Here is a 14,234-nt window from a genome sequence, read left to right as displayed (position 1 = left end):
GTGCTAGTTCTGGCTTTTTCCTAAGTAGTTATCAGAGATAAGAATTTCAGACACCTTCCTGCCAGGGCTGGCTTCACAGATCTCAGCCTCCCGAGTAGCAGAGATTACAGACACAAGCCCAGGCACTAGCTCAAAATGTAGTTTTTCGGCACACTATCACTTATTTGAATTGAAATTGCTTTTGCTCAAAATCAGCACGTTGCTTACTTTGAGCCACAGTGCTACTTCCAATTTTGCGGTGGTTAATTGAAGAGTCTCACAGCCCTTCATGACCAGGCTTGCTTTGAACCTGGATCCTCACCTCCCAGCTCCTTGAAGAGGTAGGGAAGGATTATAGGCGTGAGCTACCAACCCCAGATTAAGCAATATCTTCAACCATGGGATTAGAGATAAGAAACTACACCCAGGCTGGCTGGTTAGAAAGGATTAGAAGGGATTTCCATGCTCTCAGTCTTTAGGATCCACTTAGTCAAGACTGAGGCTTGACTATTTATTTATGTGTTCAAATTTGTGGATTGTAGGGCTTGAACTCAGGGCCTGGGTGTTGTCCCCTAACTGTTCAGGAAAAGGCCAGCATTCTATCAACTTGAACCACAGGATTACTTCCTGTTTTGCAGTGGTTACTTGGAGATAAGAGTCCCCTGGACTTTGGTGTCCTTCTTGGCTTTGAACCACTCTCTTCAGATCTCTGCCTCCTGAGTAGCTAGGATTACAGGTGTGAGGCACAGGGGCATGGCTCCAAATTCTATGTTTAGTTCAAAGCCAGGTAGCTACTTGAGAGGCTGACACTGGAAAAAGCAAAGTTAGAGGCCAGCCTGGGCAGAGGAGCTCTTGACTTCCTATCACAAAAAGAAATAAACCTGGGATGGGAGTGTGGCCTAAGGGTAGAGTGCTTGTCTAGCATTCAGGAAGATATGGGCTCAATTCTTTATTACCATGTACATACAAAGGAAAAGATGGATATGGTGCCTTTGCTCAAGTGGTAGAGCTGTAGCCTTGAGAAAGCCTGAGAACAGCACGCAGACCTTGAATTCAAGCTGCTGAACTGGCAATAGTAATAATAATAATAATAATAATAATAATAATAATATAACAGCTAAAAATGAGTAAATAAGCATTATGTGGAGATTAAATAAAAATAAATCAATAAATGAAACAGGCCACATACTGATGGCCTACATTAATAGTTATAATGCTAGCTATTCAGGAGGCTGAGATCCAGTCAGTCCATGCATACTAATCCTTGAGTTCCTTCTTTTCCAGTCTTGGGCTTTGTGTGTCTCAAGTGGTAGACTGCTGCCTTTCTTCACCTGAAGGTAAACAAAAGACATTGAATTCAAGCCCCATTCTCTGTCTGTCTGCCTGTCTGTCTCTCACTGCTGTCTGACATTTCTTTTTCAAGCATTGGTGTAGGGAATGGGCATGGGCAGAGTCCTTGGGTGTTGCAGATTCTCTTTCTTGGAGGTGGCCCTGAGATGTAACCCAGGGCCTCCTGAAGGCTGGGCAAACCTCCACACAAGCTCCACCTCCATGCAGAGCAGTTCCTTAAAGGAGGATGGAGCCTTGTCCTGCTCTGTCTGCTCCCCCTGCTCCTCTGGCAGTGGCAAGGGCTCCCGGGTGGAAGGGCTGCCTGGGAGCCTCCCTCTCAGTCCTTCAGTGAGGCTCCATGTCAGAGGTGGTGCTGTGCACAGGACACCCCACACGGTGCCTGGCCTGGCTGCTGCTCAGCAAAAGCATAGACACGGAGCGCTGTGGCTCCTATTGCCTGCGGTCTTCAGCAGTCCACGTGGAGGTGTCTGAGGAAGAGAAGAGCAGAAAGGCTGGGCTCATGACTCTCCTGTGGCCTTTGTTGTAGGGCTGAGAGTGCTGGCAGGGCTTAAGGCAAAAGCCTAGGCTGTGCCCAGTGCCTGTGGCTAACTCCTGTTATCCTAGCTACTCAGAAGGATGAGATCTGAGGGTCAGGGTGGAAGCTCCAGCAGGCAGAAGAGTCTGTGATAGTTTAATCTCCAAGTAAGCATGAGAAATGGAGCTGAGACTTAAGCAGTAAAGGGCTAGCTAGCTTTGAGGACTAAAGGTCCAGGGCAGAGTCCGGGACTTGTTTTCAGGTCCCAGGAGACATCCACACCCTTGCACTTGAGTACACGCACAGGAGCACACATCCAAGCTGGAGGAGCTTGGCTCTGTCTCTGTTGTGGAGAGGACTCTGACCCAGTGTCTGTGTGGGCATGAGGAGTAAGTGGAAAGGACATGAACTGACATCTCTCCCCTTGCTGGAGTAGTGATGTTGTCATTGAGTGAGTTGTGTCTGAGAAGGGGCTTCTCAACGTGAACTCATACACATTCATCTTTAGCTGCCATCCCTTGAACTTTCCTCTGCAGGTTCATTATGGGGACACGGTCTCCATCGGAACTCTGGCTTCTGGCAATGGTGAGCCTGCTGAAGGACCAGGGCTTGGCCATCTCTGCTCTGCAGGTCCTTCCCTGGAATCTCTTCCCTAAACTGTTAATAGTGACCATTGTCGGGAGACACATGGCGATGCTGAAGGCCCTGGTGTCAGCCTGGCCCTTTGCCTACCTCCCTGTGGGGTCCCGGAGGGACAGAGACAACCTGAAGACTCTGCAAGCCATCCTGAAGGGGCTTGATATGCTGCTGGAGCAGGACATGTGGCCCAGGTGAGGACCGGCAGGAGTCTGGCAAGCGAGGACCCTGAGTGCAGGATGGGACACAGGTGACAGGGGACTCAGGGAGAGTAGGTTAGACACCTAGGCAACTCTAGGGGCCAGAGGGTCACAGACTCTCTGCTGAGCTCTGGTGGAAGAGGGCTTCTGGTGTGGAGGGTTGCTGGGGATGCCTGCGAGGTCCCCACCTCATTCTTCCTTTAGCTCTTAAGAACATTTTCAGGAGTCTGGAGAGGCTCACACGAGTAATCCTAGCTACTCAGGAGGCTGAGATGTGACATGTGAGGATTGCAGTTCAAAGTCAGACAGGCTCCAAAAAGTTGGTGAGGTTCTTCTGTCCAATTATTGCCAAGAAATTGGAAGTGGCTCTAGGGTAGGTAGTAGAAGAGATAGGATGCTGTCCCAGAGCTGAAGAGCACAGGGACAGGGCCCCAGGCCCCAAAGTTCAAGTCACCCCTACAACCAAAAAATCAAACAAACAAAACAATGGGAAAAAAGAAAAGGAAAGAAACCCTTCAGAATAGCTGTGGCTCAGTCCTGTAATCCTAGCTTCTTAGGGGAAAAAATGTTGAGGACCTCATTCAAACAAAGGGGCAGCAAAATGCCTAACTCATTTTTTTTTTTTTGTGGGTGGCAGGGGGGAGGGGTGGGGCGAGGGAATGTCCTTGTGGTGCTTGACCTCTGGGCCTGGGCGCTGTCCCCGAGCTCTTCAGCTCAAGCCTAACATTCTACCATTACAGCCATAGCCCAAGTTTCTGGATAACTGGTGACAAGAGTCTCCTGGATTTTTGTGTGCCCAGCCTGGCTTTGAACCATGATCCTCACACCTCAGCCTCCTTAGTACCTAGGTTATAGGCTTGAGCCACTGGCACAAAGCTCCTCAGGTTCTTATCTCAGATTGAGCAAGAGAGAAAGCCAGACATGGGGGTGTTATTCAAGTGGTAGTGCAACTAGCCTTGAGTGGAGAAGCCTCAGGGACAGCACAGTGGCCTTGCTTTCAGGCCCCATTACTAGGGAACAGAAAGAGATGGAGGGAGAAAGCTAAAAGGAAACAAACAGAGCAAGCTGGTGAAAGAGTAAATGTGGTGGGCTCAAGGTTGGCTAGATCAGATGAAAGCAAAGATTGGAAGTTGACCCATGTCTGTCCTGTGTCTCCCCAGTAGATGCAAACTGCGAGTGATAGATCTGCGGGAAATGTCCGTGAGCATCTTGGGGTTGGGGTACATAGAGTTGTCCCGAGCCTGCTCAGCACTGGCCCTGATTGACAAGCCAGCAGCGAATCACCATCCAGAGATGACAGAGGAGCCGCCCTTCCGGATCTTCCTCCATGTTGTCATTGATGATGGGCCCCTGGATTGTGGCCTAGCCCACTTGCTGCAGTGGGCCAAGGCGAGGACTGGCCGGGTTCAGCTGTGCTGTAAGAAGCTGCAGATTCTGTCACCGTTACACGCACCCTCCACCTCTAAACTACACGACATTCTGCCTTGGCTTCATCTGGACTCCATCCAGGAGCTGCTTGTGGAGGATTTTTGGCATCACAGAACTGAGAATATTGTTCCTTATCTGGTCCAGATGAAGAACCTTCGCAGCCTTACCCTCTCCAAGAAGAGAAAACCTAATGTGATCCGTGTCCATGAATTGGCTGCACTACTGCACCTTGAACATCACCAAGTGTCTCAGATGGATGAAGACGTGATCCTTTATGAGAAGCTGCACGAGGCCCTCAGGTACACATGGGGGACAGAGCCTGCCTTGGGCTGGGGAGAAATGGAAGGGCCTCACGAGTGTGCAGTCAACATGCTGGGGAGGTGATTCTGGGAAGACACAAGAATGGACACATTGTCCAGTGTAATCCTTAGCTCTACCCTGATGTGTCAATCACAGGAGAAAGCAGGGTGCATGCTGGGAGCATGCTGTGGGGATGAAGCTCCCTGTGGGGTCCTGTGCAGGGTGAGTGGCTGTGAGATGCTCTGTAGGAAGGGATTCTGAGCTACCAGATGGAAAGGAAACTGGAAGGATAAGAGGGTCCTGAAGCAAGGGGAACAGGAAAGGATGATTTTGCTGAGGTTTTAGGGAGAATGAGCCCAAGGGCAGGAAGCCAGATGTGAGGAGAGGGGGCTGGAGGAGAGAAGGCAGCATGGGTCAGGCGCGGGGACACTGACAGGAAGCAGCCTGGGTGGTGGAGGGACACAGGGCTCAGCCAGCATTCTCCTGTGATTGGTCTCCATTGCTGCATCAGCACAACCTGTGAGGACCATCTACCCAAGTCTGCTCTGTTCAGCACCATTCACCCAGTCCCTCTGCTCTCTCTTCAGGACCCTGAGGCCCTTGACAGCTCTGTCCTTGCATTCATTTCCATGTTGGGCAGGAGACTGGAAACAACTGTGCCAGAATCCCTGCATCCATCAGCTGAAACACCTGCACCTCAGGAATGTGTATGTGGTTCACTTCAGCCCTGGGCCTCTTCGAGCTCTGCTGGAGAAAGTGGCTGGAACCCTGGAGTCCCTGGCCTTAGAACACTGTGGAATTGATGATGCCCAGCTCTCTGCCATGCTACCCACCCTGAGCCAGTGCTCCCAGCTCAGCTTGTTCAGTTTCTTTGGCAATCCCATCACCATAGCCGCCCTGCAGAACCTGCTGAGGCACACAGCCAGGCTGAGCCAGCTAAGTGAAGGGCTGTATCCCACCCCTCTGGAGAGCTATGATCAACCAAGTTCTGGCCATTGTAAAATCAACAAGGAGAAATTGTCTCAGGTCTGTGAGAACTTGCTGCCGATCCTGAGGGACATACAGCCAGCCCATGAGGTTCACATCAGCACCAACTCCTGTGCTTCTTGTGAGAAGTTCCAATTCCACAGCCTGGCACCCAGTGGCAACTGGGAAGTGAGGGAAAAAATTCCATTTTCACGGACTTATTGATATTTTGGGGTTCTCTGGATTGTGTTCTTGGGGTCCCCTGGAAATGAACATGAAAGTCCCCTTTAAGACACTGGTCCATCTTAGAGGGGACATCAGGGACCTGCCATGTGGTATTGGGGCTCCTCTGTCCTGTGTTCTCAACTTGGAATCTGGATGGAGTGGATTCAACATGGGAGGAACAAGAGGACATCCCTGTTTTCCTGAATGGCTCTGAGGAAAAGGCCACATGTTCATGGATCCACTCATTACGTTCATTTAACTTCCAGTCAATAAATCAGTCATGGTAAGCAGGGCTCCATGGCTTATGCCTGCTTCCCAGCTACTCACGATGCTGAGATTTCAATCTCCTCGTCAGAGGACATTGTAGCTGAGTATGGTTCTTCAATACCTCTAGTTCTGAGTACTCAGGAGGCTGAGTTCTGAGGATTGCAGTCCAAAGCTGCACAGGCAGTTCAGGACCCGGACCCAGGCCCAGAGTTCAAGCCCCAGCACTGACACTCCAATGCCAACATTGTGTGTGTGTGTGTGTGTGTGTGTGTGTGTGTAAAATCTGCCTGGTATCCTTCATGCATGTAGTCTTAGGTATTCAAGAGGTAGAGATCTGAGGTTCAAACTTTAAGCCAGCCAGCCAGGGAAGGAAATCCATGGGGCTCATGTCCAAATAAATACCACAATACTGGAAGTGGTATTGTAGCTCAAAGTTCTAGAGAACTAGCTTTGAACTAAAAACCTCAAGTACAGTACCAGGGCACTGAGGTCAAGACCAAGAAAAAACACACACAAAAAAAAATCGCTAATGATCACTTTGTTATCTGATATATTGAATTTATTTGTATTTGGATATTTGAAATTTGATAGGGAAGGGGGGGAAAACCAAGACGGGTGGGGGATGTGGGGGGGGGAGGGAAATGGGTACCAAGACATGTGAAAGGGTATCAATGTATGTGAATTAATGCACCTTCTATCTGGCAAATATCATGTAACCCTTTTACTAATTACAATAAAAAAAAATCGCTAATGAGCCTAAAGACCAGTGGCTTACCATCTAGGAGTCTGTGTGTGTGTGTGTGTGTGTGTGTGTGTGTGTGTGTGTGTGTGTGTGTGTGTGCTGGGGATTGAACTCACGGCCTGAGTTCTGTTTACTATGCTTTTTTTGCTCAAGGATAAGGCCACACCAGTCGACCACAGTGCCACTTCTGTTCTTTTCTGTGTATGTGGTACTGTGGATGTGAAGCCCGAACAAAATATAGCCATTTCAGACTTAGATGTCATCCTGCTAAAGACACAATGACTGGAAATGTGTCAACAACCACCTCCCCTAAAACCTCCTGTAAGACCCCTCTCCCATCCTCTCTAGGTATCACCCATTCCCACAATGAAGACAACTGAGTCTGTTAACTAAAACTAACCCAGACCCCATAGAAACTCAGTTAACTCAGGAAGTTCCCAAGCTGTGAACTGTAAACTCTCGATAATAGAACTCAGGAACAAAAGGCAAGGAACTAAGGGGATGAGCCCAATCGAGAAGAGGCATGTGGGCAGTCCCCCGCCTCCTGCCACAGTCGCTGACCCCTCCTCTTGCCCACCAAGACTGCGCACCAAAGTCAGGTAGAAAAAGATAGGGTAATTCAAATGACTCCCCAGAAACAGGTTAGGATTTGAGTGGTCACTCACTGTGATGTGGCAAAATTGTGCAGTTCTGTGTGAATGTTACAATCCTAATTACCCTGTATGTGGTCAACTAGCACCATATGGTCAGCGTGTTAAAAAAAACTCTGGGAACAAAGGAGTCGGGGCTCTCAACTCTCACCCACTGTGTTGGCGATGGTTGTGAGTCCAGGCTCTAGCTTGCAATAAAAGACTCTCCTGCTCTTATATCGGTTCGGCTCCTTGGTGGTCTTTGAGGACCTCAAATCTAGGCATTACATGGAGTTATGCATCTTAGGCAAGCACTACCACTAAACCACATTCCCAGCCCTCCTTGAGACTCTTCTCTACAATTAGCCTTTTATTGGGACAAACAAAACCCCAGGTTTTCCAGTGGCAGATTACCAGCCAAGTGCAAAAACACCTACACAAGCAAAGCTCTAAGTTCAAGTCTCAGTACATACATTTAAAAAATGAGAAAGTGCTTGTGAGTCTTTCTAAGAAAACTAGTCCTGTACCAATCCAGAGGCAATGCCAGACCCTGGATGCCTTCCTGCTGAGCCACAACTACAGGAAGCCCCAGACTTGTGGACTGAGGGGCTGCATGTGCAGGAACAATGGAGTCCACTGACCCACTTGGGGCCAGGCTGCTTCACCCTAGGCTCTGGGTGGCCTTGCACAACTTGCTGGAGCCCTGTGTGCCAGCTCACCACACTAGATGCGTTGAGGCTGATGTCAACCTCAGAATCACTGCATTCATTCCTTAACCTACTCAGACATCTTGTCTTTCCCCAAAGTGAAGACAGCCATCTTTCTTTTCCACAACCTGTTGAGTGCAAGAGGGGCTGGAAGCCACCAGGATGGTGGGCAGTGTGGAGAGGTGGGGGCAGAGCTATGGCATAGTCCATCCAGCAGGGGGCAGGAGAGGCCAGCCAGTGCAGAGAAGCCTCTGGTCAGCAGACACAAAGCCTGAGACTCCTGACCCAACTATTGGTAGTGGCAGGGCCTTGGCATCTTGCCAGCAGGGATGGACCCAGGGAAGGAGGGCCTTTGCTCCAGGAACTGGAGCTCATGGCCACCTAAAGTCTTGCAGGCCTCCTTCCTACTTGTAGGGTCGATGATCAACCAGGATTCCCTTCAGTCAAAGTGCAGGGAGAAAGACGTTGAAGGACCTGCCTCTTCCCTTGGCCAAATCTTGTTTATTTCCCAGTCTTCAGGCTTGAACTTGCCCATTCCTGAGCACTGTCCTTGGACTTTCTCAAGGCTAGAACCCTGCCTCTTGAACCAAGCACCACTTCCAGCTTTTTTCTATATATGTGGTACCAAGAAATGGAACTCTGGTCTCCGTGAATGCTAGGCAAGCACTCTCCCACTAGGCCAAACTCCTGGCCCTCAGCCCAATCCTTGTATCTCAAGATGAAGGATGGAGTCCTATCATAATCTTCCATGTCAAGGAAGACACCGGGTGCTCATGGACAGGCTTGACCACACACCTGGCCTGCAGGCAGGATCCCATCTGGGAGGGGATAAGAACCCCACCCTTGGTCCCCAAGGTACCATAGCTCCACACCTGTCATGGGCAGGCAAAGTAATTCACCAATAGGCAGGCATTATGATGCAACATAGTTTAGTGAGTTAACATAGCAGAGTTAACACAGGAATCAACATGCAGTCAATGGCTTTCTAATAGGGACTCTCACTGGACCTCTCAAGATGGTGCTTCTGTATCTAGCTGACTGAATTCCCATCTAACACAACCACATCCTGAGAAGGTTGAACTTAGGCTAAGAAATGGAGGGAGAAAGGGAGATCAAGTGTAGCTGTGACCCTTACTAGACTCTAGGTTGAAAAACCAACTGTACAACTTATGGTTGGGAATTGGAGGGAAATACTGGGAAACACCAAGGGAAAAGGTAGCATTGTCCAAAAAGAAGTGGACTCTTTGCCTGATTTACATAACTCTGATCCCTGTGTACCTCACCTTTATAATAACCATAAAAATAAAAATAATAAAATCACTTGTTTAAAGTAACTTTGACCTGTTCAAGCTCATAAGGCTCCAGCCTATTGTTTCTCTCCTGTTAGAGGGGAGGGGTCTGCTGTGCCCTGGGCACTGTCCATAGCCTTTCTCACTTAAGGTTAACCACTTTGAGCCACAGCCCCAGCCATGGTATGGGGGAAGAAATACACATAATTGGAGATAAGAGTCTCACAGACTTGCCTGCCCAGGCTGGCTTTTAACTGTGATTCTCATAACTGAGCCTCCTGAGAAGGATTGCAGGCAGGAGTTACCAGGGCCCAGCATGCAAGTACTTCCTATATTTAGGAATTTGGAATTGTACTGAGGCCTGAACTCAGCTCCTGGGCAGTGTTCCTGAGCTGTTTTGTTGTTGTTGGGGGGGTGGGCGAGGCAGGTGTCATGGGGCTTGAACTCTGACCTGGGTGCTGTCCCTGAGTACTTTAACTGAAAGATATTGCCCTACCCCTTAAGCCACAGCCCCAGTTCCTGTTTTCTAGTGATTAATTGACGATAAGAGTCTCAGGTCCTTTAGTGCCCTCTGGCTCTGAACAGTGATCCTCAGATCTCAGCTGCCTGAATAGCTAGGATTGATTACAAGCATGAGCCATCGCACCTGGCTGTTCCTCAGCTTTTTTTGCTCAAATCTAGGGTTTTGCCATTTGAGCCACAGCCCCATGCTGGTTGGGACAGAAATGCAGATCACTGTAGACGAGAGTCTATTGGAGTTTCCTGCCTCCGCCAGTCCTGAACCTCAATCTGGGGCTCCGCTTTCTGGGTAGCTAGGATTAGAGGCACCAGCCCACTGTATTGTGCTTGTTCAGCACACTCTTCAACTCTTTATCTTCTCATGTCGAGACCTGGAAATACTGAATTTCAAACCCACACAAGCCAGAATCTTTTTTTTGCATTTTTTTATTGTAATTAGTAAAAGGGTTACATGATATTTGCCAGATAGAAGGTGCATTAATTCAAATACATTGATACCCTTTCACATGTCTTGGTACCCATTTCCCTCCCCCGCCAAAATCTTTGTTTTGCCAATTCTGGGGCTTGAACTCAGGACCGGAGTATTATCCTTGGACTTTCTCAAGACTAGAGCTCTACCACTTAAGCTTCAGTACCACTTCCAGCTTTTTTCTATGTGTGTGGTACTGAGGAATTGAACCTGGGTCTTTGTGCATGCTAGACAAACATTTTACCACTAGGCCAAACTCCCGGCCCAATAAATGTATTCTTCACCTGACTTGTGTCAACGCAACTCCTCTGTACCTCACCTTTACAATAACAGTACAAAATTTTAAAAAGAATTAAAAAAAAGTCTGCGCTTGAAGTACCTTTGACCTATTCAAGGTCAGCATAAGCTTTTCTCTAGGGAGGAGTCTGCTGTGGCCTGGGCACTGTCCCTGAGCTGTTTGCCATCCCTCTGAGCCTGAGCCATTTCTGGTTTGGGGAGGAAATGCAGATAATTGGGGATACGTTTCTGAAACTTTCCTATCCTCCAGATTAGGATTAGAGGCATAAACTACCATGAGCTAGCAATTTCTTCCTAAATGAGTTTGCCTTTCAATTTGGGAGATGATTCTGGGGCTTAAAGTCAGTACCTGGATACTGTAGCTGAGATTTTTTTCTCAAGCTTGGGTTCTGCCACTTTCATCCACAGCTCCACACCTGGTTTGGGAAATTATGCAGATTATTGTAGATAAGCATCTACTAGAGGGAACCGGGAGTGTAGCCTAGTGCTACAATGCTTGCCTAGCATGCATGAAGCCCTGGGTTTGATTCCTCGGTGCAACATACACACAAAAAACCTGAAGTGGTGCTGTGGCTGAAATGGTAGAGTGCTAGCCTTGAGAAAGTCCAAGGATAGTGCTCAAGCCCCAGGATTGGGCAGTGCTTAGGCCCTCAATTCAAGCCTTAGGACTGGCCAAAAACAAACAAACAAAAAACAACAACTGTTATTCCTGATGTTGGCTTTGAACTTTGATCTTTGGGTCTCAGCCTCCTGAATAATTAGGATTATAGGCACGAGCCACTGGCACCCTGTTAGAAAATAAAATGAAGATCCCGCATCACATTCCTGCCACCAGGGAACTTGTCCTCTCCTTTTTTTTTTTCTTTTATCCCTGGGGAATGGTATGGGCTTTGAACCCCTCTAGGATGTAGCAGCGTCCTAAAGAGAACACATGTTCATTTCCAAGGGAACCCAAGAAAAAAACAAACTAGTGAAGTGCACAAAAAAAAAAAAAACAGGGTCTAAAAATAACTTGAAAAAGGACAGTCCTCTGTAAGTACCCAGAAGTCCCTGGATGCCAGGCGGTACAGCTGGCACCTCTCACAGACACAGGACGGGGCACAGATCCGGACCTCATGGGCAGGCTGTATGTGTCTTAGGAACTGTACCAACCTCGCACAGACCAAAGAAAATCTCTCTAAACAGCATTCACCTGGGTACAATCTAGAGCCGCCATAGATGTCCAGAGGGGCAGGATACAGCCCTTCACTTAGCTGGCTCAGCCTGGCTGTGTGCCTTAGCAAGTTCTGCAGGGCGGCCGTGGAGATGGGATTCCCAAAGAAACTGAACAAGCTGAGCTTTGAGCACTGGCTCAGGGTGGGCAGGATGGCAGAGAGCTGGGCATCAGTGATCTCACAGTGCTCTATGGCCAGGGTCTCCACAGTGCCAGCCACTCTCTCCAGCAGAGCTCGAAGGGGCTCTGCACTGAAGTGACCCATATGTACATTACTGAGATACAGGTGCTTGAGCTGACTGGTGCAGGGACACTGGGACAGAAGCCTCAAGTCTTCTTGCATTAGTGAACAACCATTCAAAGACAGAGTCGTCAAGGGCTTCAGGATCCTGAAGAGAGAGGAGAGACACTGGGTGAATGGTGCTGAGCAGAGCAGACTCAGGGAGGACATGGTCCTTAGAGGCGGTCCTGATGCACCGATGGAGTCCACCCACAGAGAATGCTGACTGAGACCTGTCACTCCCCGCCCCAGGCTGAGGCCTGTCAGTGCCCCTTGAGTCGGGCTCATGCTGCCCTCTCTGCAGCCCCCTCTCCTCATCTCTGGCCACACATCTTGACTTCCTGCTCTTAGGGCCTCCTCATTTCTGGATCTCAGCAAATCGTCCTTTCCTGTTCCCCTGGTTTCAGGATCTTTTGTTCTTCCAGGTTCTAACCTGTGAGCCCAGACTCATTTCCAATAGAGAAACTCCCAGCAATTCACCCCTACCTAGACCATGGCAGGCTTCCCAACTGAGCATGCTCCCAGCATGCATCCTGCCTTCTCCCGAGATTGAGAAACCAGTGAGAATTGAGCAGTGGACCAAAGGGGGCGCCTCTCCCTGTGTCTCCTCATGCTCACCCTGCTAGCGTGGATAACCACAGACAGTTGCAGCCCATTCCTATCCACCCAACCCAAGGCCCCGGGCTCACCTGAGCACCTTGTGCAGCTTTCCATAAAGGAATAAGACTTGACATATATGAAGTTCTTGGAGGTTTTTCTCCTTCAGCACTTGGACAATGTATTTGTAGAATTTCTTGAATTGGTAACTCCTAGTGCCTATGTTTATCCTGGTGAGAGACAAGATACGAAGATTCTTCATCTGGACCAGATAGGGAACCATGTTCTCCATGTTTTCTTGATTCCACAAAACATCCACAACCAGCTCCTGGATGGCGTCCAGATGAAGCATGCGCAGAAAGCTCTGTATGTTGAAGATGGAGATTGAGGTGCATGGTGAAAAAATCTGCAGCCTTTTACAGTACAGCTGCACCCGGCCTTTTCTCATCTCAGCCCAGGGGAGCACATGGGGTAGGACCCATTCCAGGGGGCTGTCACTGAGGACAATATTTGTGAATATCCGGAGGGGCGGCTCTTCTGTCCTCTCTGGATGGTGATTTGTTGCTGGCCTGTCAGTCAGGGGCGCTTCTGAGCCCATTAAAAACAAGTAGTCCACAGTCCAGATGTTCAGGAACGTATTCTGCAGATCTATCACCCGAAGTTTGCATCTACTGGGGGAGACACAGCAGAGTCTCAACAGACACACGACGACTTCCATTCTCCACTTATACTTGATCTAGACAAGTGAGCCCACTACATTTCTTTTTGCTTGCCTACCTGACTGCTTGCCTGCCTGCCTGCCTTCCTCTCTTTGCATACTATTAGTGGGGCTTAAAGGCAGGGCCTGTGTCCTGTCCCTTAGCTTTTTCCACTCAAAGCTAATTGCTCACCACTTGAACCACACCTCCACTTCTGGCTTTCATTTTGGCTCATTCGAGAAAGGTCTTGCACTTGCCTTCCTGGGCTGGCTTTGAAGAGAGATCTTCAATATCGCAGTCCTCTAAGTCATTAGAATTATAGGAATAAGCCAGTGGCATCCTGTAGCTTTTTCCAATCTTTTTGTTGGTGGTGGTGGTCGTGGGACTTGAACTCTGGGCCTGGGCGTTGTCCCTGAGCTCTTCTCTTCAGCTCAAGGCTACCACCCTACCCCTTGAGCCACAACACCACTTCCCGTTTTCACGAGGTTAATTGGAGACAAGAGTCTCTTTCATGCCCGATCTGTCTTTGAACCAATCCTCGGATCTCAGCCTCCAGAGTAGCTAGGATTGCAGGCATCACCCACCTTGCCCGGCTGCTTTTTCCACTCTTTTCTACTTCTATACCCTGGGGGAGAAGGTTAATGATGTACTCGGCAGCCATGCCTGCAGCCATCCCCGGGAACCCTGCGCACCCAGAAGACGCCCTCTTCCACAAGAGCTCAGCAGAGAGCCTTGTGATCCCCCAGCCCCTCACGACTTTCATGCATCTACCCCACTCTCCCTGACTGTGGTGTGTCTCATCCTGGACCCCAGGATCCTCCCTTGCTGGCAACCTGGGTTTCCCTTACCTGGGCCACACTTCCTGCTCCAGCAGCATGTCAAGTGTCTCCAGGATGACTGCCATGATATCTCGGTCTGTTCTGCACAGC

The 14,234-nt window shown here is 49.2% G+C and overlaps 2 protein-coding genes across 2 annotated transcripts; one reads left to right on the top strand and one right to left on the bottom strand.

Moving 5' to 3' along the window:
- The first annotated feature begins 2,425 nt into the window (after window positions 1-2,425).
- Window positions 2,426-12,636, top strand: LOC150062465 (PRAME family member 8-like). Its single transcript, XM_090334014.1, has 4 exons — window positions 2,426-2,673; window positions 3,843-4,406; window positions 5,109-5,562; window positions 12,436-12,636. Exons 1-4 carry the CDS (start codon window positions 2,426-2,428, stop codon window positions 12,634-12,636), a joined length of 1,467 nt encoding a protein of 488 aa, XP_090190140.1.
- Window positions 12,637-12,695: 59 nt separating this feature from the next.
- Window positions 12,696-13,978, bottom strand: LOC150062464 (preferentially expressed antigen in melanoma-like protein 1). Its single transcript, XM_090334013.1, has 2 exons — window positions 13,890-13,978; window positions 12,696-13,275 (listed from the first exon to the last, which is right to left on the bottom strand). Exons 1-2 carry the CDS (start codon window positions 13,976-13,978, stop codon window positions 12,696-12,698), a joined length of 669 nt encoding a protein of 222 aa, XP_090190139.1.
- Window positions 13,979-14,234: the final 256 nt, after the last annotated feature.

This window comes from Megascapheus bottae, chromosome 6 (assembly GCF_031878675.1).
Source record: "Megascapheus bottae isolate mThoBot1 chromosome 6, mThoBot2.hap1, whole genome shotgun sequence".
Classification (NCBI taxonomy): domain Eukaryota; kingdom Metazoa; phylum Chordata; class Mammalia; order Rodentia; family Geomyidae; genus Megascapheus; species Megascapheus bottae.
Note: the sequence above shows the minus strand (reverse complement) of the source record. Positions and strands in the feature narration are given on the sequence as shown.